Here is a 23,777-nt window from a genome sequence, read left to right on the forward strand (position 1 = left end):
TTTTCTATACTGTTAATCATATCATAATCTTTTCCCCATCAAAAACATACCCAGACATGTTTTGTTTTATTTGTCCATGTTCAGCTTTATATTGCATATGATACCCAACTTGTAACACTATCAAGTAGTAATCAGTAAGACAATGCTCCTCAATGTTTTTAAAGTCCTACCCACCATGAAAAATTCCAATCATTTCAGTGCGTTTCATTAAGTTTATTATTTATTATTATATCAGGCCAATGCTCACTTCCTCCCAAACTAAAGTCACGTGCTCTAGAACTGAGTAGCAAATCTAAGTAAGTGTATAAGACAAAAGTAGAGCAGGGATGGAGCCGACAACAGACCAAAATTGTTAGTCTAATACAGTGTAATCGTTCGTAATTTTTTTTTAACTTTTATTTTGAAAGCGCCACCCGGAAGTCGTGCGTAATGTGTTTCCCTTGTGGCCAAACCCACTCTTTGGAACAAGCCTGCGATGACACACTTCTCCACTCACTCGTATACAAACACGTCCACGGCCTCTCCCTGGCTCGGGTCCCCGCCACCGCCGCTTCTTCCCCGGCTCATGTAACTACATCCGACCGTAAGGGGATCGAGACGCACGGAGGTCCCTTCTCAAACGCGTGGATTTAACAGAAAACGGCGAACATGACGGATAATTAGACGCGTACATGACAGCGGAGAGAGCTCGGAGGGCGAATCTGTTCAGGACTGAGGTTTAAACACGTATAACACGACATTTGCCACTCCATTGCGTGTTTTGATCCATTGTAGCTAACCAAAAAAAACCCAAAACATTATGGCACTGTGGATTTTGTTGCGCGCTTTGGTATTGCTATATTTGCACTATTTTCAACACTGTAGCTCATTCAACCTGGATGTGGACAAGCCTTCCGTGTTCTCCGGACCCCAAGGCAGCTACTTTGGCTTTTCCGTGGACTTTTTCACTCCCTCCACCTCAAAGTAAGTGTTGACCATCAGTTAGCTTGCAGTGACTGTGACAATAGCAATCAAACAACATAAAACACTGCCACACCTCTCTAGAAATCTGTAACATCTACAACTCTCAAACTCACAATAACTACCCACATGTACCTTATCAAGCCAATACAGCTTGTTTGGCCAATTGTGTGCTTATTTCCATAAAAGGAAATGGCCTGATGATTGATGGAGAGAGTTCTAATCACCAACTCAAAGTATTTAAGACCACGTGGGCTGTGGAGAATCAGGGATATGTAATTAGATGGTGTAAAATGGACTATTGTTTTCATGAAGCCACCAGTTATGTGTTTATTTTTTGGTATAGACTACACTTAAGTCCAGCAGTGCATTTAAACACCAGGTTTAGTTTAATCACAATTTTAAAGATGCACTATGTAACTTTTCTGGTAGAGAGGCTGCTAGGCATACTTGTCTCCATGGAGATGTTATTGCTCTGTCTAAAATGTTTTATGTTGTGGCACTGAACATCTTTCATTTACTCAAGTACAGTTGTTTATTGTCTTGGGAAACCTGCGTTCTTTCTGTGTGCAGTGTCGCCTCTTCGCAGATCTTACCTTGGCCCAGTGGCGTCACCTGCTTGTCCCCATGTTGATTTTTTGTGACTTTATTTGCCACACTGTGAAGCATTCCAGGCAAAGCAATAACATCTCCATAGAAATAAGCAGGTGGCAGACCGTGCACCTTTAAGGGATGATTTACAGAAATATTTGTGTTTTTCAAATGTGTTTTTTTAAGTTACTTGTTCGGGAAATGGTTCCAGTGGCCCAAAAATCTCCATTATTCAGTGGAAATCCTGGTTTAGTCCTTGTTTAGTCGAGTTATTTGAGAAAGTCTCTAAAGTAGCCTAACCTACATCACGTCATCATAGTCCAGATTTAAAATTAATCCTGAAAATTGTATAATGTTACCAGTTGCCTTCCTCAGTAGGTATGACACAGATAGACTTTAAGGTCCTTGTTGGGAAATATGTCCTCTGCACTTGACCCATTATTCAATACCACTTGGGTTAAACTCGTTTGTGCACACAGCATTAGCCTGGTTTAGATTGTTTTAGGTTTTCTGGAGTTGGCAAATGTGATATTAAAATGAAAACAAGATTGCAAACAGTGCTCTTATTGTTTCCCTAAAGGGTATTTTCACTTCAGCCCCAAACCAAACTGTTACTTTCAAGTTTGCTGCAATAAGAGTGCCACTTTTGTTCAACAATGTAATTTGAGATTCCAGCTTTTCCTCTACACAGCTTGGAATGAGTGATATTTAGAAAAACACATTTGTTCTTTTTATTATCAGAAAAGAGGAAGAATGGCAAGGTTTTCTGTTGTCCTCAACCTCAAAAATGATGAAATAGTCCCGTGTTGAAAGCTAAAACTGTTTTAGTTTTTGGATGTTTAAAAAAAAATCTAAACTATATACTTCATAATTATATTTTGAACATTTAGGGAAGTGCAGTTAGGCAAATTTGAATAGAGATTGAGATTGTAGTTGTCAGTGATTGTGTCTTTTTAATGGAGAGGTCTACAGCCAATCCTCTGTCAGTAAAAGCACGTGTTTTGGAGCAGAATTCAGATTTTGAAAAAGGTTTTACTTTTTTTGTACTGAAGTATCTTTTTATGTTAATGAAATCCATAATGCAGTCAGTCAGAGTCCTGCTTTAGTCTGAGGTTAGTCCTGTTCAGTTAGTCCTGGTTTAGTCTTGGTTTAGACCAGGTTCAGTCCACATTTAGCAAGCCAAACTCAATATGTGGAGATGGATCCCCATGTACTGCACTGTGGCGCCCAATACTACTCACTACCCACTACTCCTGACAACTTGCCCCAGTGGCATTGAAGGATGGGTCAAATGCAGAGAATTTATTTTCCTCACGAGAGATTAATAAAGTACACATTAGACCATAGTCCTACACTACTTAATCTTTACTCCTAGTTAAGTTCTGGTTTAGTCCTGGCTTAATCTTGGTTCAGCCCTCGTTCAGCCCTCGCTCAGCCCTCGCTCTAGCCCCGTTCTAGCCCCGTTCTAGCCCCGCTCTAGCCCCGCTCTAGCCCCGCTCTAGCCCCGCTCTAGCCCCGCTCTAGCCCCGCTCTAGCCCCGCTCTAGCCCCGCTCTAGCCCCGCTCTAGCCCCGCTCTAGCCCCGCTCTAGCCCCGCTCTAGCCCCGCTCTAGCCCCGCTCTAGCCCCGCTCTAGCCCCGCTCTAGCCCCGCTCTAGCCCCGCTCTAGCCCCGCTCTAGCCCCGCTCTAGTCCTTGTGTAACCCTCATTCAGTCCTGGTCTATCTCTGGTCTATCTCGGTTCTATTCCTGGTTCTGCCCTCACTTTGTTCTTCTCGTCTCCAGGTCCGTATTGATTGGAGCTCCCAGGGCGAACACAACTGGCTCCAGCTCTGTGGTGGAGAGAGGAGCCGTCTATAGCTGCCCCTGGTCCGCTGCCTCCAACTGTCAGCAGCTGCAGTTCGACAGCTCAGGTATGAGCCAAGACTGCACAAATGTCTGGTTTAGTCCTGGTTTAGTCCTGGTTTAGTCCTGGTTTAGTCCTGGTTTAGTCCTGGTTTAGTCCTGGTTTAGTCCTGGTTTAGTCCTGGTTTAGTCCTGGTTTAGTCCTGGTTTAGTCCTGGTTTAGTCCTGGTTTAGTCCTGGTTTAGTCCTGGTTTAGTCTTGGTTAAGTGATGCTTTAGTTGTGGTCTGTTTCGGGCATAGACCTGGTTTAGACCTGTTATGTCCTGGTTTTAGTCAGATTCTGTCCAGTTTTAGGCCTAGTTTAGCTCAAGCATGGCCCAAAGTGCTGATCAAATGGTGAATGTGTTTAGAATGGTCACATTTGACAAATGCCAAAGTGGTGTAAATGTAATAACACCTTTCATGCTTCTGTCTAAGATGAATGCTATATTTGTTTAAAACATGCATTGTAACTGAATATTCATTTTACAAAAACATAACATAATATAATCATAATATAACTGATTCCATTGCACTTAAATGCACATTGTGAGTTCTAAAATGGGAATTACTTATGCAAAAATAATATGGCACCTACTTAAGTTGTTTAAGATGATTATCCTTTACTGTTTGTTGTCATGTACTGTGCTGGCTACATCCCTGTTAGCCTTTTATAGCCTCAAAGGTCTGGTTCTGTGTAAACTCATAAACTCTGAGTGTTCCCTGGGCCTCTCAAACTCTGCTCCTTTGGCACATTTCTGACAGTATACTGAGGAGTTTTACTATTGCATCTTTTGCTTGTTTTGGTCTTAACATTTGGCAATATCACAATATCTAAGATAACAGTTTACTATTGCTGTTTAATTATCTTGTGAATTTATATATGGTGCATGTTAATACTGGGTTTTCAATGGCTGCAGTGATCAATATCTCAAAGTGGTGCAAAGAAAGATTTAGACCTTGGATCAGTCTTGGTTTAGTCATAGTCTAATTTTGATCTAGTTCTTTTTAGTCCTGATTCAGTCCTGGTTTAATCCTACTCCATGTTATGGTTAAGTCACGACCCATAGACCTGTCTTTGTTCCATCTTGGTTTAGTCCTGGTCCAGTCATGGTTTAATCCTGGTTTAGTCCTTGGTAGTTCTGGATTAGACCTGGTTCAGTCCTGGTTTATTTCTGGGTTAGGCCTGGTTTAGATTACTACGATATGGTCTTTATGTTGAGGTCTCGGGTTGTGATTGCTGTCAGCATCTAGTTATAAGGTCTGTGTTGATAATGATAATTCAGTGTCTTAAATGTGTGTCCTGCAGTATGGTTTACTGATGGGGTAATAGTTAAGGCGTCTCTCTGCCTCGTGTTTGGACAGATCTAAGAATGTGAGCTTTAAAGGGACAAGTGCAGACACATCTCAAACCATCGGAGTTTAAAATGAAAATAAGGATTCCAATAGATATAATTTATAAACATTGTTAGGTGTAATGTGAAGGGGGAGTTTTAATGGTATCTCTGCTGAACTAAAGGTAAAAAGTAGCTTGAACAGAGCATTTTGAGTTTTGAGGATATTGACAGATAAAGGGTTACTTTAACATGTGTGAATGAAACACAACAGAACTCAGGTATGTTTTTTGAAGAGGTAACAAGATTCTAACATGGCTTAAAGCTCTCAAGAGTAAATTTTGTGTAATATAGGACCTTAAAACAACTTAAACAGAAAACACAATTCCAGCATTCTTTTGATGCTGAAACAATACTATAACGTGACCAAAACCTCAAAAATGTCGTTTTCCGAAGTACAATTTTAATATCTGATTGTGGGTACTTCGTAGTGGGTTGTCTCTTACTCTATATTTTTTTTGGGAGGAAAATGTTCTGATATTTCTGTCACTTGCAGGCTGCTTCCTGTCAGACAACACGCATTAGTCAGTAAGGGGAGATGTGTGGTCAGATGTGCAGAAAAATAACAGACTGGAACATTCTGATAAGAGAGTTTCAGGACAGAGGGTACAGTTGTGTAAATGGTATGCTATGTTCTCAAAAAAAAAGATAGTTTCTAGTAATCCAGCCCTAAAACTTTCAACTCATGCATACCTTACCTCGAGCTGATTGCATGCTGATTGTATGACGTTACAGTCAGTTCGGAGAGATCACAAAATGACTCAAACATGCACGGATAACATCTTAAACCTCTTTAGACATGTTTTTGATGAGGGAACATTGTTATTGCATAATACCGTCTCTCAGAAGATCAATGTCAGTTGGATTTTATTGATATCTCACAATTAAATTTTGCAAACATTTTTTGTCCGAATTCCTCTGTGACTGAGTATGGGTCGGGTCAAATGCAGAGGGTAAATTTCTACAGGATGATAACGTGTACCTAACCCAGATCAGGGCTTATTGCAAACATCAGTATTGGGACATTGGAATAAATCTAGCTTGTGGGAATCTGCCCATTTTATTTCCTCAAGGGACGTTTAGGTGAAGTAAGTTGTGATTCATTTGCAGGTGATGAAGTAATCACAGACCTAAGGCACCAGTGCTTTAGCAAACCAAACTATTCTCTGAAATGAACAGGGAGATTATAAAGGAGAAAAGTTTATTACTTACTGGAAGTTTGTGGACTAATTTGAACTTGAGCAAAGCTGATATATTGTTAGGTGGGGTTTTAATCTTATAGACCTATGTGACAATATCAAACTAACGCTGGAGTCTGCACCTATTAGACCTACTGAATGACTACTTATGCATAGAGTAAAGAGCGTCTCAGGTGACTCTTTGACAAAACCAGCGCCCCCCGGTTTAGATTCCGCATTAAAACACATTAATGTGCATATTTCACGTAGAATATCTCGTAGAAATGAAAGAAATTATCGGAGGTCGTGTAACTTGGTTGACAATTGTCAATATTACTAATAATAACAAACCTAATTTAATTCATATTTAATTCAACCTCTTTTACATATTTTTAATTTGTCAATTCAAATGGCAATTATACCGGAATTATGGAAAATGGCACATGTTTTGCCTTTACATAAAGGTGGGACAACTAAAAATGTAAATAATTTCCGGCCAATATCTAAATTACCTTGTCTTGCAAAAGTTTTCGAAAAGTTGGTTTCAAATCAAGTTAAAGGTTATTTAAATAATTTCTCCATTTTGAAGTCTTATCAGTCGGGTTTCAGAAAAGGGCATAGTACTGTCACTGCAACCACAAAAGTTTTAAATGACATTTTCTCAGCCCTTGATGATAAACAAGATTGTGTAGCTCTGTTTATTGATTTAACTAAAGCGTTCGATTCAGTGGATCATGGAGTCCTCCTGAACCGTCTGAAGCAGATTGGACTTGACAATGCTACATGTAACTGGTTCCAAAATTATCTTTCAAACAGAACCCAGGCAGTAGTAGTAGTAGTAGCCGATGGTTTTAAATCTGATTTTTTAACTTTAAGTAAAGGAGTGCCTCAAGGCTCAGTTTTGGGCCCCCTACTTTTTACTATTTTTATTAATTCTATTGGTCACAATTTAAAAGAAAGCCACATACATTTATATGCAGATGATGCTGTTTTGTATGCAAGTGCTCCTTCTGCTGATCAGGCACTTTTAAAACTGCAGCAAGATTTTAATGAAATCCAAAACTCCCTCATAAATCTTAAGCTGTTTTTGAATGCAAGTAAAACTAAGTATATGATTTTTTTTTCTAAAAAACATTTCAGTAACATGCAAGCTACAAACCTTTACACACTAAATGGTACATCCATTGAAAGAGTCGACACTTATAAATATGTTGGATTTTGGCTTGATGAAAACTTGTCCTTTAAAAAACATATCTCAGAATTATGTAATAGTTTAAAATCTAAATTATCATTTTATTACAGAAACAAATATTGTATCCCAATGAGTTACAGAAAAGAAATGGTGCAAGCAACCTTCCTATCCGTATTGGATTATGGGGATGTGGTGTATATGCAGACTTCAGCCTCTGCTTTGAAACCATTGGATCCACTATTTCACTCCGCCCTTCGCTTTATTACAGGTGATGGATTTGTAACTCATCACTGTACGCTCTATGAAAAAGTGGGTTGGCCATTACTGTCTGTTAGAAGAGAACAGCACTGCATTAAGTTTATCTATAAGGGATTACTTCAAAAACTGCCAGAATACCTCACCTGCTTGTTAATTATTGATTTGTTTTTTCGGTTTGTGTTGTATTTTAAACAGGGCACCCATGAAAAAGAGAGCCCAAGTGCTCTCATTGGGTCCCCCTGTATAAATAAAGATAAATAAATAAATAAATGTAGGAATGTGGTCATTATTATAGGTTTCATGTTTAAGCTGGGCTATTGCTGTGCTTTCTAGTTTGCTTACTGTGAATATATGGACAGAACAGGACTAAAGTGGGGCTAAACATGGCCTAAATCCAAACTTAAATAGGTTTAAGACTAGAAGAGGACCTTAATAAACAACGATGAAATAGACTTAAACCATGACTCAACCAGGTCGTCTGAAAAGTTTTTAAAATAAATGTACAGTATAACAAGTGCATGAAGTTTGGCAGAAAACTAACAACTGATGTTTTTTTTTTCCCAAACAAAACAAGTGAAAATAAAGTTGAGTGAATTTGTTCAAGAAGAATACTGAATACACTGCTATACAAAGAGTACTTTTGACAAATTACCTATCATAAAATAATAATATAATGTTGGTAAAAAGTCATTGCATTTTATAACTGTAAGCATTAAATTTATTCACAAATATTCAATTTACTCTCGTCCAATAAACCGGAGGCCAGCTCTATACAGAGGTCAGACTGTGACAAAGGTTCTATTGTAACGAACAGAAACTGGGGCACGTTGTCATTAACCACTAACAGCTTTAGCTGCTAAAACCGTTAGCCTCTAACTGCCCAGAGCAGTGCTTCTTAAATTGTGGTACTGGTCAGATTTGTGATTTTTATTTTTTAACAGTTCACAGTGAACACGCAAATATGAACTAGTTCAAGAAACACATTTCAGATAGCACAAGATGATACCCTGGGTGATTCCAGATTGATAAGTGTATCACTCCAAATTAAGTGCTTCACATTAGTGGTGTGTGATAAGTCACTGATTGTGATCAGGACCTATGGGGAAGTTCAAATGAATACTCCAAGCTGACTGGCTGAAACATCACAAGAGTAGTACAAGCCGAAAAATGTTGTTAAATCCAGTTGAGGGAAAAGTACAGACATCTTACCCGTCCACAAATGCATAAAACACTTTCCTCTGCACGTTTTTCAAAAACAAAAAAGTAAAATTTTCTACTGAAGAAAGCAGATATTTCTTTTGGTCCGTACCCGTGGGAGCATGTCAAGATGCAGGAGTTTGTCAACCAGTATCACAAGGTTAGGGTGATAAGGCTAAAAGTTTACATACATCCTTTTGTCATTTTTTTTTTTTTAAACAAAAGCCATGTCACAGTGATGCTTTCTTTGGGCTCACCCAAACTTTATGGGCTGCACAGGCCCATTCTGCTTCTGTCACGTGTCTGTTCTAAAGCATGTGCATGTGAATACAAGCAATGTGCTTAAAAATTTGTAAGAGATAGAAACAAGTCTGATAGATTTAAATGCCTTTCTCCTATTAAACAGACACAAGTTGATCATTGCCATCTACAGAGTATTTTATCTCAGTATAATTAAAATAAATGCATGTTCCTAATTTCAGAACATGTTTGTAGAGGCCTTTACTAATAGATTATTACTTTTTATATACAAAAAGACTTCATTGAGTCAGTTGTGAATGCTCTCGCCTGTGTAACCCTCAACCTTGTATTTCCTCACCATTCCTCACCCACACTTTATGGTCCTGTTCAGATCCGCCCACGCCTCTGTAACTCTGAGCTCATGGAGCGGTCTCATGTTTGAGTCTAACACAGGCAGCAGCTGGTACTATACACATTTTTTAACATTTAAGTAACTCTAATAAAATTGCTCTCCTAAACAGTTTGAAGTAAATAATATTCCTCAGCAATACATAAAATGAGAATAAAAGGACCAAAACCAGGATCAAACTGGGACCAGTACACTCATAAGTAACTTTGAATTGTCTGAAACTAGTGTAGAAGATAAAAGTCTAAAATAAGTCTAGTCCCAAACACCAGGACACTCAATTATAAGCAACTTTGAATTGTTTGCAAGTGGTGCGTATTGTAGTACCTGTAATGTTTTGCAGTATGTTGTTCACTTTGTTGACCCAAATGTTTATATCAATGCTAATCTCTCCCCCCCCCTCTTTTTCTCTCTTTCTCACTCTCTCCTCTCTTTTTCTCTTACCCCCTCTCTCCCCCTTTTCTCTCTCTTCCTCTCATCTTCCCTCTCCTTCTCTTTCTTTCTCTCTTTCACAGATGACCGAAAGAACGCAGCTGGAGCTCAGATGGAGTTCAAGTCTAAACAGTGGTTTGGAGCATCGGTGCGGTCATTTGGAGAGCACATCCTGGTAACTCACGAACTTAAATAAACCTTTACATCTGTGTTACTGTGCAGTGCTTATCCTGGCTCCTTCACCCAGTATGGAGGTTGTGGGTTAGACTCCTGATCTGAGTGAAGTCTGCATGTCCTCCCTGTGTTACTGTGGCAGAGTGGTTAGCCTGTCCCTTGTCTCTCTTCCAGGCCTGTGCTCCCCTGTACCAGTGGTCGACATATGGCTTTTCGGAGCGCGAGCCAGTCGGGACGTGTTTCCTGAAAAATAAAGATTCAGTGGTGGAATATTCTCCCTGCAGATCCAGTGAGTACAAACATTGTCCACTGTGTAACTTTCCCTGTGAGAGATCAACCTCGACATCGTTATTTGTATGAAGTTCTACAGTGACTACAAAGCCATTTTAAAGCTTCCCAGAGAATCAGAGCATTATTGATTTATTGGAGCACATGTACTTTGAACATTTTACACAAATCAACTTATTTTATATCATATTTTAGCTGTAAAACTTCTCAAATTGAAATAAATTGGATTCCTTCTTAATCGATGAAGTTTAGAGGCAAAAATGGGTGGGGCGGAATGAGGTCAATATTGGATTCCTGTAATTGCTGGTGTTTGCAAGAAAAAAAACAAAACAAAACTTGAAAATGCATTCTCACTGTGAGTGGGGTCACCTCTCCACAGATCTGACCTGTAAATTGGCTTGGTGACATCAACGGCTTGCTTAGAGTTTTAGAATAGATGGATGCATACAGATTAGATTTAATTACTGTTATATTACTAAATACAGCTCTAAACAAAGTCGAACTAATAACTTGAAACAGTTTGAATCCAACAAATATTTTCAAATAATAATGCATAATTATTTAAGCCATTTACTTATATCTGAGTAATATATTTTAAAGTAACACAGAAGGAGCTCAGTGTGAAAAAATGTCATCCTTTGTTATTTACTTATTGTGTCTATTCAAATTGCGTTTTCAATTCAGTTATGATTAATCTTGCAGGGCTAGTAACAATATAGTACATTTTAACTTTTTTTTTCCTCACTTGTGTCCAGGCGCCAACACTCCTGAAGGGCAGGGCTTCTGTCAGGCCGGGTTCAGTGCAGACTTTGTGAAGGTGAGTACAATAACACGAGATATTTTTAAACAATTCCTTAAAGCTTCTGGAATCCATAAATATTGATGAACAAATCCATTGTTCCACTAATGTCTTGGCGTAACTAAAACAAGTTATTTTTGGTGCAGAACGACAAAGTGGTGGTGGGAGGACCAGGCAGCTTCTACTGGCAGGGTAAGTTATTTTACAACTACTACTGCTACTATTATTACTCTACCACCACAAGTACTACTCATTTACTACTACTACTATTACTATTACTATTATGCCCACAACTACTACTACTGCTACTACTTATTTTACTAAGAATACTACTGTTACAATTACTTTAAAGTAGTAGGTACTTCTATTTCTACCACTGGTTCAGATAAGGTGCCTGTCTTGGTGAGCCACACATGACTAAAGCGTGTTTCTCTAATCATCGGTTTGGGCCCAGCTGTTATTTGGTAATCCTGTTTGTCTGAGGGCGAGGGAGGGACTTCACTGACCAAAAGCTTTCATGCTGACTCAGTCTCTCTCTCCTCTTCCTCCTCCTCCTCCTCCTCCCTTTTCACTCTTTCACGCTCTGTCACCTCTCCTCTCCTTCCCTCTTTCCCTAAGCTTTTGCTCTCTTGTCTCTAAATTTAACACTCTCCTCTTTCTGTCCCTCCCCCATTTCTTCTCTCTCTTCTCCATTCATCTCTCTCACCTCCTTTACCGAACCAAACCTCTCTCCCAAACCCCTCCCACTTCCCCTCTGTTCTGCCTGCTCTTTCTCTCTTCCCCCTCTTCTTTTTTTCTCACCCCATCTTTCTCTCTCTGTCTTCCTCTTTCCCCCCTTTTCTCTTTTTATCTCTCTACCACACCATTTCATCTGTCTTCTCTTCCTCCATCCCTTCCTTCCTTTCTTTCTTTCTTTCTTTCTTTCTTTCTTTCTTTCTTTCTCTGTCTCTCTCTTTCTAAACTCCTTCAATCCTATTTCATCTTTCTCTGTTCTCTGCACACCTCTATCTTTCTCACCCCCTTCCCTCTTTGTCCCTCTCTTGTTTCTCTTTTCCTCCCTCTCCCTCTTTCTCCTTCCCTCTTTCTCCTCCTCCCTCTCTCCTCCTCCCCTAGCTCCTTCTTTCTCTCCTCTCCCTTTTCTCTTTGCCTGTTCACCATTATCTCCTCGTTAACGCTGCTGCCTGTGGCTGCTTTAATGAGACCTTACGTGGGCTGTTTTTCAACCAATCGTCTTGTAAACAAACTGCCATGTTGTTTTTGGACTCTCTCCTTCCTAAAATGTAAACTCTACAAGTTTACTTTATTTAACCACTTTATTATTTAACCACTTACTATTCACTGGTACATTTAGAGAAGCACTGATCCAGCCTTTTCAGCTCTGATATCGATATCGGTACTCTGGCTTTACGTATTTGATACCCAATATTAACCGATACCAGTGTAAGGATGGAGAATGGCCTTTTTTTCCACAAAAAACAGTGAACTTATTACAAAATCGATCCAGTTGTTGTATGTATTTGGTATCTTTGCTGCAACTAACAACTGACCTGCTTTGTATGAATTAAAGTTTAAACATTATGAGAGGTTCTAGGTGTACATTAGCCAGTAAATAGTCTCATTACATCAAATTAAAGGCCTAAATAGGATACTGGCTGAACCGATATGTTGCAGCTGATACCCGATCCAGCTAAATTTCCTAGATCGGTGCCGATATTCAATACTAGTATCGGTATCAGTGCATCCCTAGCTACATTACTGCTTTTATTTTATTAATGTTTTCAATACAACACACTGCCAGCCAACAGTTTAATTATCATCTGCTAAACCCACAGTATGTACCTTTTTATTTATTTATTTATTTTTTCATTTTGATTTTGTTTATTGCACTAAAAACTTTACAGCAACTTTACTTTACAACTTTATGATTTTATTGTTCTTACATCCTCTGCATTAACATAAAATAATTAAATGTGCAAATACTACTTAAATTATACTATTGTGATGTTTATAAATGATATTTTAAATGCTTAATTCTATTTTTCCTCTGCAGGTCAGCTGATTTCTGATGACATTTCTGAGATTTTCGCTCGTTACAACAAAGACTACATCATTCAGTACAGCAACACAATGGCCACGCGGTCTGCAGGAGCCCAGTACGATGACAGCTACCTGGGTACGGATCTGTACGCTTACATAAGACTCTCTGAGATGTTTGGTCCTGGTTTTTAATCCTGGTTTATTTCAGGGTTTGTTCTGATCTAGTTCTGGTTAAATCCTGGTTTTGTCCAGGTGTAGTCCAGGTATAATCTCATGTAGTCCTGGATCAGTGTAGTCCTGTTTTAGTCCTCTTTTTGTCCTGGTTTTGTCCTGTTTTATTTCAGGTTTTATTTCAGGTTTTATTTCAGGTTTTAGTCCAGGCTTTAGTCCAGGCTTTAGTCCAGGCTTTAGTCCAGGCCTTAGTCCAGGCCTTAGTCCAGGCCTTAGTCCAGGCCTTAGTCCAGGCCTTAGTCCAGGCCTTAGTCCAGGCCTTAGTCCAGGCTTTAGTCCAGGCCTTAGTCCAGGCTTTAGTCCAGGCTTTAGTCCAGGCTTTAGTCCAGGCTTTAGTCCAGGCTTTAGTCCAGGCTTTAGTCCAGGCTTTAGTCCAGGCTTTAGTCCAGGCTTTAATACTGGTTGAGACCCTAAAAAGGTCTCAATCAATAAAAACATTTCATAAAAAAGAAAAGAGAAAAACAAATTGTAAAATGAAAAACAGTAAAACTCTTTTAAAAAGCAACATTTTAATTTGCCATCTTCATCAATCTGAGGTTCTATAAGATTTAAATCCTAAAGTTGCAGATAGCACTAGTGTCTTGGCAAAAGTCCCATCCATCTATTCTATGGCATGATGACATTGCATTATATCTGTTATATTTGTTCCGTTTTGCTTACTCTTTGTTTGTTCCTAGGTTACTCTGTGACTGTGGGAGACTTCAATAATGACGGATATGATGGTCAGTAGCCTGTGTAGTGTTAGCATTAGCATTCTATAATTTGATATAGTAAGACTGTGTATGGAGTGTGCAATGAGACGGGCTATTTGTCTCCAACTTTGCTTTGAAGTATCTTATCTTAGCCCTCGGTGTTTTGTTTCCTTGTGATTTTATATTATGTGTTTTTATTGCGTTTTGTATTTAACATCTAAGCCGCTTCTTCATTTCTGGACTGAAGAAGCAGCTTGGACGAGCAGCGAAACTTTTTCACTTCTACAACCCTTCGTCCAGTTGACAGATTTAATTTCGTCTTTTGCTATGGATCAGAGTTGGACAACTGAGAGATTACACAGACATTTTGTTAAATGAATAAAAATGTTAAATATTTAAATTATAAAAAAATGTAAAATAAAGTTTATCCAAATCTAACCGTCCTTTCTCTTTTGAACAGATTACGTCACTGGTGTGCCAAGAGGAGACAAAGCACTGGGTTATGTAAGTATAAGTATAGAAAAAAAATACAAAAATCAAGATTCAATTTACAGTAATAATAATAATTAGCGTTGGTTGATTTCAGGTGAATATCTTCAATGGCCGGAACATGGAGTCAGTGGTGAACTTTACAGGGACACAGGTGAGCGAGAGCAATGTTTTTTGACACAGATTTTATGTAGATAATTTTCTGTTATGTTTTGGTATCACCTTTTATTTTTTTTTAAAGATGGCGGCCTATTTCGGACACTCCGTTGCAGCTACTGATATTAACGGAGATGGGTAAGACTCTACTGTACTTTAACAAGCACCTAGTATGCACCTATTATGAATGCAACCATGTTATAGTTGTTTCCCCTCACCATTTACTCACCCAAAGTTGTGGAGTGATTCATGCATATTTGAACAATCTTTAATTGCTTATCTTCAAAACGGCATTTTGCTGATCAACCCCTGTTTTCACTGCTGCCAGCATACGCCCACAGCTCTGCACTTACTTTGTTCTCCAGTTTTATTTTCTTATTCAGTCATTTTGGTACAAATGGAAAAAAATAAAAACTCCTTGCTAGCGTTATCTGCAACTGTCCATTGGAGGAGCCGACTGCTGCATGTCTCGTTGTCATGATGTTTTAGATGAGTATGTGATTTAAAATGTTCCGATTATACCATAATTAATGATGATGATTCATGGGTGTCATAGATTATAACTACATAGCAGACACAAGCACAGTAGATCTTCTTTAACACTGAGTTAGAGGACAGATCAGAATTCTGTGGTGGAATTTGCCGTTCAGCTGTCAGATTGCAGATTTGTTGACCCGGATCATGGTTAATATCTCTGTAATTACTGGGCCTATCCACATGAAACAAAATAAAATGACATCTTCTCTGTCAGTATCAATACAATTGTAGTAATAAAGTGTTGTCAGTTGAAAGGACTTTAAGCCATAGGATTACTTTTGGCAAGTTTTTGGGCACATCCCAGAATCCCTAACAATGATACTGTTCAAAATTTGTGGATCGTAAGTTTGGATATTTATTTAAAAAACAATAAATCTCTCCTAAAGTTATATAGGCCCCTGTCCTCCAGCTCGAATTATTATCATCCAATTGTAAAACATGAATACAACCTGTAAGACATAATTAATAGTATGCATTTCCCTAGGTCGTGTCCTTTCAAATACATTGAAATAAAATTAACATTGTTGGGGCAGATGTGTTCAGGGTAACCCTGATGTCCTTGTGTACTCATTTACAGGTTGATGGATCTTTTCATAGGAGCTCCTCTTTTCATGGACCGAGGCTCAGACGGGAAACTGAGGGAGGTCGGGCAGGTAAAAAACTTAAGACTTAACTTAAACATTAGGATGACTGAGCAGTTTGATCAGTATATGCAGTTGAAACCCGAAGTTTACACATACTATATAAAAGACACACACGCTTTTTTTCTTCTCACTGTCTGACATGAAATCAGACTAAACTTGTCCTGGTTTAGGTAAATTAGGATTACCTAAATTATTTCTATTTGCTAAATACCTGAATAATGACTGAAGAAAGTCATTAAAAATTGTCAAAAAAAATTCAGAAAGTCAGAATTTTACATACAGTAAAATTTCAATGCATTTAAATGATTTGGGAAACACCCAGATGATGATGTTATGTCTTTGCAAGCTTCTGATTGGTTTATTGACAGCATTTGAGTTAATTAGAGACACACTTGTAGATGTATTTGAAGGCAGATGTAAAACACACTGCTTTTTTGTGTAAAATCATGGGAAAGTCAAAAGAAATCAGCCACAATATCAGGAAGAGAATTGTGGACTTACACAAGTCTGGTTCATCCTTGGTTGGAATTCCCAGATGCCTGAAGGTGCCACAGTCATTTGTGCTAACAATTGTACACAAGTAAAAACAACATGAGAATGTCCAGCACAGAAGCCATCATACTGCTCAGGCGGTCCAAAATGTGCATATCAACCTAAGAACAAAAGCAAAAGACCTTGTGAAGATGCTGGTTGAAGCTGTTAAGAGTGTGTCATCATCCACAGTGAAATGAGGACTGCACCGACATGGGCTGAATGGCCACTCTGCCAGGAAGAAGCCATTACTCTAAAAGAAACATAAACAAGCCAGATTACAGTTTGTAAATGCACACAGGGACAAAGACCATAATTTTGGAGACATGGCCTGTGGTCTGACAAAACAAAAATTTAACTGTTTCTCCATAATAAGCATTGATAGGTTTGGAGTAAAAGCGGGAAGTTTGCAAGCCTGAGAACACCATGCCAACTGTGAAATACAGGGGTGGTAGCATCATGTTGTGATGTACTTTTCCTGTAGGGGGGGACTGGTGCACTTCATAAAAAAGATGGCATCATTACGAAAGAACATGTGGAAATACTGAAGCAACATCTCAAGACATCAGCCAGGAAATTAAAGCTTGGGCAAAAATGGGTCTTCCAAATGGACAATGACCTGGTTACAAAGTGGCTTAAGGATAACAAAGTCAATGTTTTGGAGTGGCCATCACAAAGCCCTGACCTCAATTCTATTGTAATGTATGGGTAGACCTAAAAAGGTATGTTCAAGCAAGGTGGCCTACAAACTTGGCTCAGTTACACCAGTTCTGTCAGGTGGAATGGGCCAAAATTCTTGCCAACTATTGTGAGAAGCTTGTGAAAGGATATCCCAAATGTTTGACTCAAGTCATACAGTTTAAAAGGCAATGTTACCAAATACTAATGAAATGTATGTAAACTTCTGACTATGAAGAAAGTAATGAAAATTGGTAAAAAAAAAAAAAAAAAAAAAATCTTGTCTCATTATTCTGGCATTTAGCAAATTGAAATTATTTTGGTAATCCTTACTGACCTAAAACAAGAAAAGTTTAGCCTGATTTCATGTCAGACAGTGAGGGGAAAAAAGCATGTGTGTCTTTTTATAGAGTGTGTGTAAACTTCTGGTTTCAGTTCTAACTGATGACCATCAGGCTGTATGTAGAACCTAGTGTTGTCAGGATACTAACATTTCAAACTCTATTTCAATTCTAAGGAATACTGTAGACCAATGTTCCCTCTAATTTTTCACGAGTCTGAGCAAACACACAAACTCCCTGAGCGGTCCCATGGACGACTGTGAGTGACATCAGACGTGCACACTGTGGTCATGCTGCATCGCATCCATCCAAGTTAAATGGTTTATTAAAAGCATCAAATTACCGCATTTACATTTCTGTTATAAGACTTTTAATTAAGTGCTTTAGCCACTTATACAATGAAAATGACAAAAATCTTGCTCATGATCTGTGTAGTATGTTAATGCTATTGGAAGCATAAATATTTAATTTTAACTATGGCAAAACATGAACTTCCAAACAAACCAAGACAACTGTAAACACCAATGTTGAAATCACACTTAACATTTTCATTATAAAGCTCTGACTTGTATTATGAGTATAAGCCATTGTGTGAAGCTTTTGCTGTGCACCGAGTGAGATTATCCTACTGTGGTCTGGGAGACAGTCCGGTAACTCTTTTTCAATATAAGACACGATCATTTGACACGATCAGATTGGCATTAGCTAATGCTAATGATTACACATAATACACATTTGACCCACAATTAAGTCAATAGCAGAATAAACCACGCTTACCGATCAGGAACAGCATCCAGTCCATCAAATCATAAGGTCCCTCTACTCCTGAGTCCACCATGAGATCGTCATTCGGTTCCACGAACCGCTCTGAGTCCGAGATGCCTCTAGTTTAACTTGTACAAACATCCACAGTGTCCTCGGTCGCGTACTTCCATTGTTTTGTCCGTTTCATCATGTTTAAAACGCAAAACTGCTGCAAAACAGTGCGTAAAATTACACAATTACGCGCACGTGATTTTACGCGAGGGTGGGCCATCGGAACGTTAAGGGGTTAAACGGCACTTAGCATCATTAGCGAGTCTTCACTCCACGGCTATGTCCCAATTCGCCAAACTGGCCTTAGAATCACCATTGGAAGTGTGCATTGAAGGGCAGTTACGTAATTTCCGGCGCGACAAGGGCTGTCCCATTTCAACGCACCCTACTGAATGCGCCCGACAAACCTGCCCTTCCCTTTCCACCGTTTCCATGGAGATCGGACGTAACCGAAGCGTGCATCCGTGCACACTTCACGCACTTCTATATCCCATCATGCACCACGACTACGCCAGAAACAGAAGAAAATGGAGTCCGCTGCACAATATACGTTCAAATGTTCGTACTGGTTTACCTCATCTACAACAGAGCGACATGAAACTGTTAAATCTGAATAAAGATCTGTACAGTGTGTTTGATGATTAAAAAGGAGGGGAGTTACATGGAATAAAGGAATGTGCAGTTACTGCTAGACAATAAGAAGACATTATTATGAGAAATTATTACTGCAATAAGAATAATGTAAGAATGTTCGTTTCTATTGTAAATGTCAAAGACCAAGAGAAACAAAGTCAGAAGAGTTTAATGAGTTTCACACAGGTAATGTGAACAATGAAGCAACGGACTCTCAGGAAAGGACAGAAGAGAGTCCTGAGACGTGCACAAAATCTTCATGTGTTCTGGTACATTCCATAGTTCTGCGCCCATCTGGTGGCACATGTCATTTACCTTCGTGTTAGTAAATCAAGATCCTAGTTTGATGTAGCGCTGTGCTGCTAGAAAATACCTGACAATAATAAGATGGAAAGAACTGGCACGGCATAGAAGGGAAACAGTGCCCTCTACTGTTATTAAAGTGGTGTAGCCACTGGCCAAAATACCGAATTGTTAAACTGCAATATCCCACTATATGTACAACTAATCATTGTTCTCTGGTTTATAGACTATGAATGTGAAAATGATATTGTTACCTCTGTCTTTGTTATTACGTTTTCAGAAGGTATATTTTGTTAAAGTTATGAAGTAGCTACAATTGGGGGAAAAAAAAAATCACCTTTAACGTTATATTTGCCTATTGATATTCAATCTAAAAAAAAAAAAAAAAAAAGAAATGGCTGTGACAACGACATCTTGACTTTTCTTCTATTAAGTAATTAAAAATAACGTACGTAATGTACGTATCGTAAAATCAAAGACAGCGGTGGAAGTGCGGTCCGTGGTGTGGGCCTGTCCCACTTCAGCAATATGGCGACTACACTTAGGAGGGCACATTCTTGTCCGGAACCTTCAAACTACACTTTGAAGAGTACTTCGAAGGGACCCTTCAAAAGGTGCATTTGGCGAATTGAGACACGGCCCACATCGGCCACGTCAGCTAAAACACTGGTAGCGGCACATGAGGACGCCTGTCAGTGACATTGATAAGATGCGCAAATACGTATGTGAATCACATAATTGGCTGGAGCAGCTAGTCACCGGTCACACTCACTGACTCACATTGAAAAATAGCGCAGAATGAATTGTTGTGTTTTATTTTCAACTCTGGTTCGATTTTTTTTGTGTGCAGCACAGATTTTCTGTGCACGGACACCGTGTCAGCAGTGCGCAATTGCGCACGTGCGCAGCTTGGAGGGAGCAGTGCTGTAGACTGAATACTCAATACAAATTTTGATACCACGATGATAATAAATTTATAAAATAGAATGTAATATTCAACATTAAATTATAGTACTTTCTTTTTCATTACCATGTGGCCTTATATCTGTAATTCCTCAGTCGTCCAGGTAGGTTCCATAGTGGTCCATGGGCATATACTAGTCTGTGTGGACTTATGGTCACATTTTTTTAATATAGCATTTGTCTTTTTAATCTTATACAAGTCAAGATAATTCTAAAGCTATTCAGGAGAGGTTAATGTCTGTCCTGTGAATGTGACTTTTTTAGTGTCAATACCTGCACAAGTGTGTTTCTAATTTTTTGCGTTTTGAAGACCACAAAAATCAGATACAGCGCTTTGAAGACTTTTTGTCACAAACTGTATTTTCTCACCTGTCCCTCAGGTGTCTGTGTATTTGGGCCATGGAGGGTTTTCGTTTCAAGATCCACTGCAGCTCACCGGCTCTGAGGTCTACGCTCGGTACGGCTCTGCCATCGCTGCTCTGGGAGATCTGGATAAAGACGGCTTCAACGGTCATACATACACACACGCACACACACACACACACACAGAGATATTTAAATTAAATAAATAAATAAAATCTAATTTCTCTGTAGATGTGGCAATCTCTGCTCCATACGGTGGCCCAGACCACACTGGACTGGTCTACATTCACAACGGGCGCTCACGAGGGCCTGACCCCACTCCCTCACAGGTAAAACCACAGCTACATGTAATTACACTGAATAAACTGAACACACTGCCTAGAAACCTTTAAGACTAGGAGAAATACACAACTCAGAGTTCATAAAAGAGTGAATATTATGATATATTTGTGATTGTGCTCTCAGACCCTTCAGGGAAAATGGGCGTCCAGTTACATGCCTGCAAGTTTCGGATACTCCATGTCCGGAAACACAGACATCGACCAGAACGGATACCCAGGTACAAAGAATATTTAAGCTCTTTATGCTAACCAAAAAAAAAAAATATATATATATATATATATATATATATATATAACATAGAATGAACATTGAAAACACTGGATAAAAAGCCTCTACAGTATCACTATTGTAATATCTTAAGTAAGTATAACATTCTGGATCTTGAAAGTTATCAGGTATTTATGGATGCTTGCCTTATTTTTAAAGTTTTAAATGGACTTGCTCCTCCACCATTAATGGATTTTATAAGTAAAAAAAACGACTGACCGAGTTAATACCAGAGCATTGACCAGAGGAGACTGTACCGTACAGAGACGCAGGACCAGGTTTGGCCAAATGGTGACATCTGTCAGAGGATCACAGTCATGGAACACATTACCTGCCCATGTCAGGAACTGTGGCTCCTTTTCAACCTTCAAGAACACTCTGAAACACTGGTTGAAAAATAATCAAACATGCTCACACATGTAGATTTTATTATTATTATTATTTTTTTTTTGTTTTGTTTTCCTGGGACATCTTAAACTCGGAATATGGTCTATTGTGGTTCACTTGTTGTCATGTCTATGTGCACTTTTGGTTTGTCTGTGTTTCTTTAAATTTCCTGTTCTTGACCTGCCTTAGGACAACGGGTGTAAAGTAGCTATTGTGCTAATTCCGGCATATTTACATTGATGCTGTTTGTTGACATGTTGATTAATATGCACTGTCCTAATTAAAATAAATAAATAAATAAATAAATAACATGGTTGTTACTAATGGTAAAGGAAAGTTTAAACTTAAGAAAAAGAAGTGTGTGTATGAGGGATTGGGGAAAATGGGAATTTTCTGAACAATTGCTTCTTGAAGACAGGAGAATAAAGATTTCTCAAACATGCATGAATTACTTTAAATACAACTTTGAGTGGGTAAATTAGAAAGAAAAAATGTAATTACAAAAAATCCATTACAAAATCCACTACCCATCTTCGCTCTCAAAATGTGGGGTTAAGGGTTTCTATATGGCGCTAGATTGAAACATTAAAAGCTAGCTCAACGGGTAGCTAACTTTGACTTTTTTCATTTCAGATTTAATTGTTGGGGTTTTTGGAGCAGACAAAGCAGTTTTATACAGGTAATCAAATGTGTGTGTGGAGCGCTCCCTACTGTGCATGCCTGTGTGCTGCTGAAGTTGGCTAAATAAGCAGCAGTTTAATGACAATGCCACCCTGGTTTCAAAGGCCTGTACGTTTAATATGTTTTTATCACACTGATTTTATATAGACGCTTTTCACAACACACTTTCACAACCCATTCAGTGCTGTAATAAATTATCAGAAAACTCTACCATCTCATTGCCAGAGGGTTGTGGGTTAAATTCTCAAATCCTATGGGGCCTTCATTTGTAGAGTTTGCCCTGTTCTCCTGTGTCTGGGTGGATTTCCTCCATCAGCCTAAAATGTAATTGGTTAATCCTCCAGCTAGGTACTTCTGACCAAGATTTTGAGTAAGATCGGGTCCACTGCAAGAAGGGTCGAAGGATGGGTCAAATGCAAACAAATGTTTTACTATAAATAAATTCCTGACCCAGTCGTTTAGATATCATTGTTTGTATTATTTAAAGCTTGTCCTATTTCTAATACATCTCACAGCACAATAATGAAGAAAATAATCTGTTCACAATGTTATGCCTGATCTATGATAGTAGGTTTCAAAAAGTATTATTTCTCACGCACAAAGAATACTTAAAATTTAAATGCGCTATTCGAATTTCCCTGTACATATATATTAAGTTGTTGGATCAGTTGATGCCTGGGTGGAGAAAAAAAGAAATATTATCTACCTACTGCAAGTTAAAATTAGATAAAATACATTTGAACTCCTATTTGGTTTTGATTGATAATAATCCTTTCCATAGTGTTACTTGGTATAAGATCAAAACTGAAAATCACTGGTATTGTCTATTACTTTTAGTAGAGTTTATATTTCATTTTTTTTCTGTTGCAGAGCTCGTCCAGTGATCAGTGTAAATGCCACCTTGGACCTGACTCCGCAGATCATAAACCCAGACGAGAAGTCCTGCTTCCTCCCAGGAACTAGCACCTCTGTGTCCTGGTGAGGGCTGTGAATGTGGATGAGAGAATGTTCCCTTTGCACATGTGCAACTCCATCAATCCTGAACATTGGAGACTAGACTTTAGATTGGCGCAGAAAATCCAGGGCCCATATTATTCTATTTTTTGATCTTTGTTGTAATGTTTCCTCATCAAAAACATATCTGGAGTTGTGTTTTGTTTCATTCACACTTGTGCCATCACAAGCTGGAACAGGGCATTTTGAGCTTTGATGTAGACAGACTAATAATAAAGAGTTCCTCAAACATGGGTGAATGAAACAGAACACAATGCAAGGTATGTTTTTGAGGAGGTAACAACATTATAACAGGGCTTAAACCTCATACATCAATTTTGCCAAATATAGGACCTTTATTTCAGTGGCTCTTTCTCATTTTCTCGTCTGCTTTAAGCCTCTTCATCAGTGACACACTTTCTTTCATGTGCCTTCTCCCCTCATGTTGAGAGAGAGAGAAGTGTATATAATTGTGTCTTTATTTTTCCAGTTTTAAAGTGAAGTACTGTCTTAAGGCCAGGGGTATTGGAGCGCCCCCATCTTTAAGTATGTCTTTTCTTTGCTATTATTTACAATTTTATAAGGACTGTACCTGATTTTTTTCCTTATGTCATAAAACTAAATTTGCCCCAGTAGAGATATATTGTAAAAGCAGCTCTTAGGGTCAAAATGAGACTGCTGTGTACTGTCTGCATGGAATTAT

At 38.7% G+C, this 23,777-nt stretch overlaps 1 protein-coding gene across 1 annotated transcript in view; it reads left to right on the plus strand.

The window, feature by feature from the left end:
* The first annotated feature begins 442 nt into the window (after positions 1 to 442).
* itgav (integrin, alpha V) overlaps positions 443 to 23,777 on the plus strand; it is a 37,131-nt gene continuing 13,796 nt past the window's right edge. The window contains exons 1-18 of the mRNA XM_033986914.2: positions 443 to 963; positions 3,334 to 3,461; positions 9,813 to 9,904; positions 10,078 to 10,192; positions 10,947 to 11,008; positions 11,137 to 11,182; positions 13,041 to 13,163; positions 13,936 to 13,980; positions 14,411 to 14,454; positions 14,537 to 14,593; positions 14,681 to 14,733; positions 15,710 to 15,785; positions 20,422 to 20,551; positions 20,636 to 20,733; positions 20,870 to 20,963; positions 22,034 to 22,079; positions 22,952 to 23,059; positions 23,565 to 23,620. Of these exons, the coding sequence (XP_033842805.1) occupies positions 800 to 963; positions 3,334 to 3,461; positions 9,813 to 9,904; positions 10,078 to 10,192; positions 10,947 to 11,008; positions 11,137 to 11,182; positions 13,041 to 13,163; positions 13,936 to 13,980; positions 14,411 to 14,454; positions 14,537 to 14,593; positions 14,681 to 14,733; positions 15,710 to 15,785; positions 20,422 to 20,551; positions 20,636 to 20,733; positions 20,870 to 20,963; positions 22,034 to 22,079; positions 22,952 to 23,059; positions 23,565 to 23,620 (1,537 nt within the window). The 5' untranslated portion in view covers positions 443 to 799. The remainder of the gene's footprint in view (positions 964 to 3,333; positions 3,462 to 9,812; positions 9,905 to 10,077; positions 10,193 to 10,946; positions 11,009 to 11,136; positions 11,183 to 13,040; positions 13,164 to 13,935; positions 13,981 to 14,410; positions 14,455 to 14,536; positions 14,594 to 14,680; positions 14,734 to 15,709; positions 15,786 to 20,421; positions 20,552 to 20,635; positions 20,734 to 20,869; positions 20,964 to 22,033; positions 22,080 to 22,951; positions 23,060 to 23,564; positions 23,621 to 23,777) is intronic.

This window comes from Periophthalmus magnuspinnatus, chromosome 21 (assembly GCF_009829125.3).
Source record: "Periophthalmus magnuspinnatus isolate fPerMag1 chromosome 21, fPerMag1.2.pri, whole genome shotgun sequence".
Lineage (NCBI taxonomy): Eukaryota > Metazoa > Chordata > Actinopteri > Gobiiformes > Gobiidae > Periophthalmus > Periophthalmus magnuspinnatus.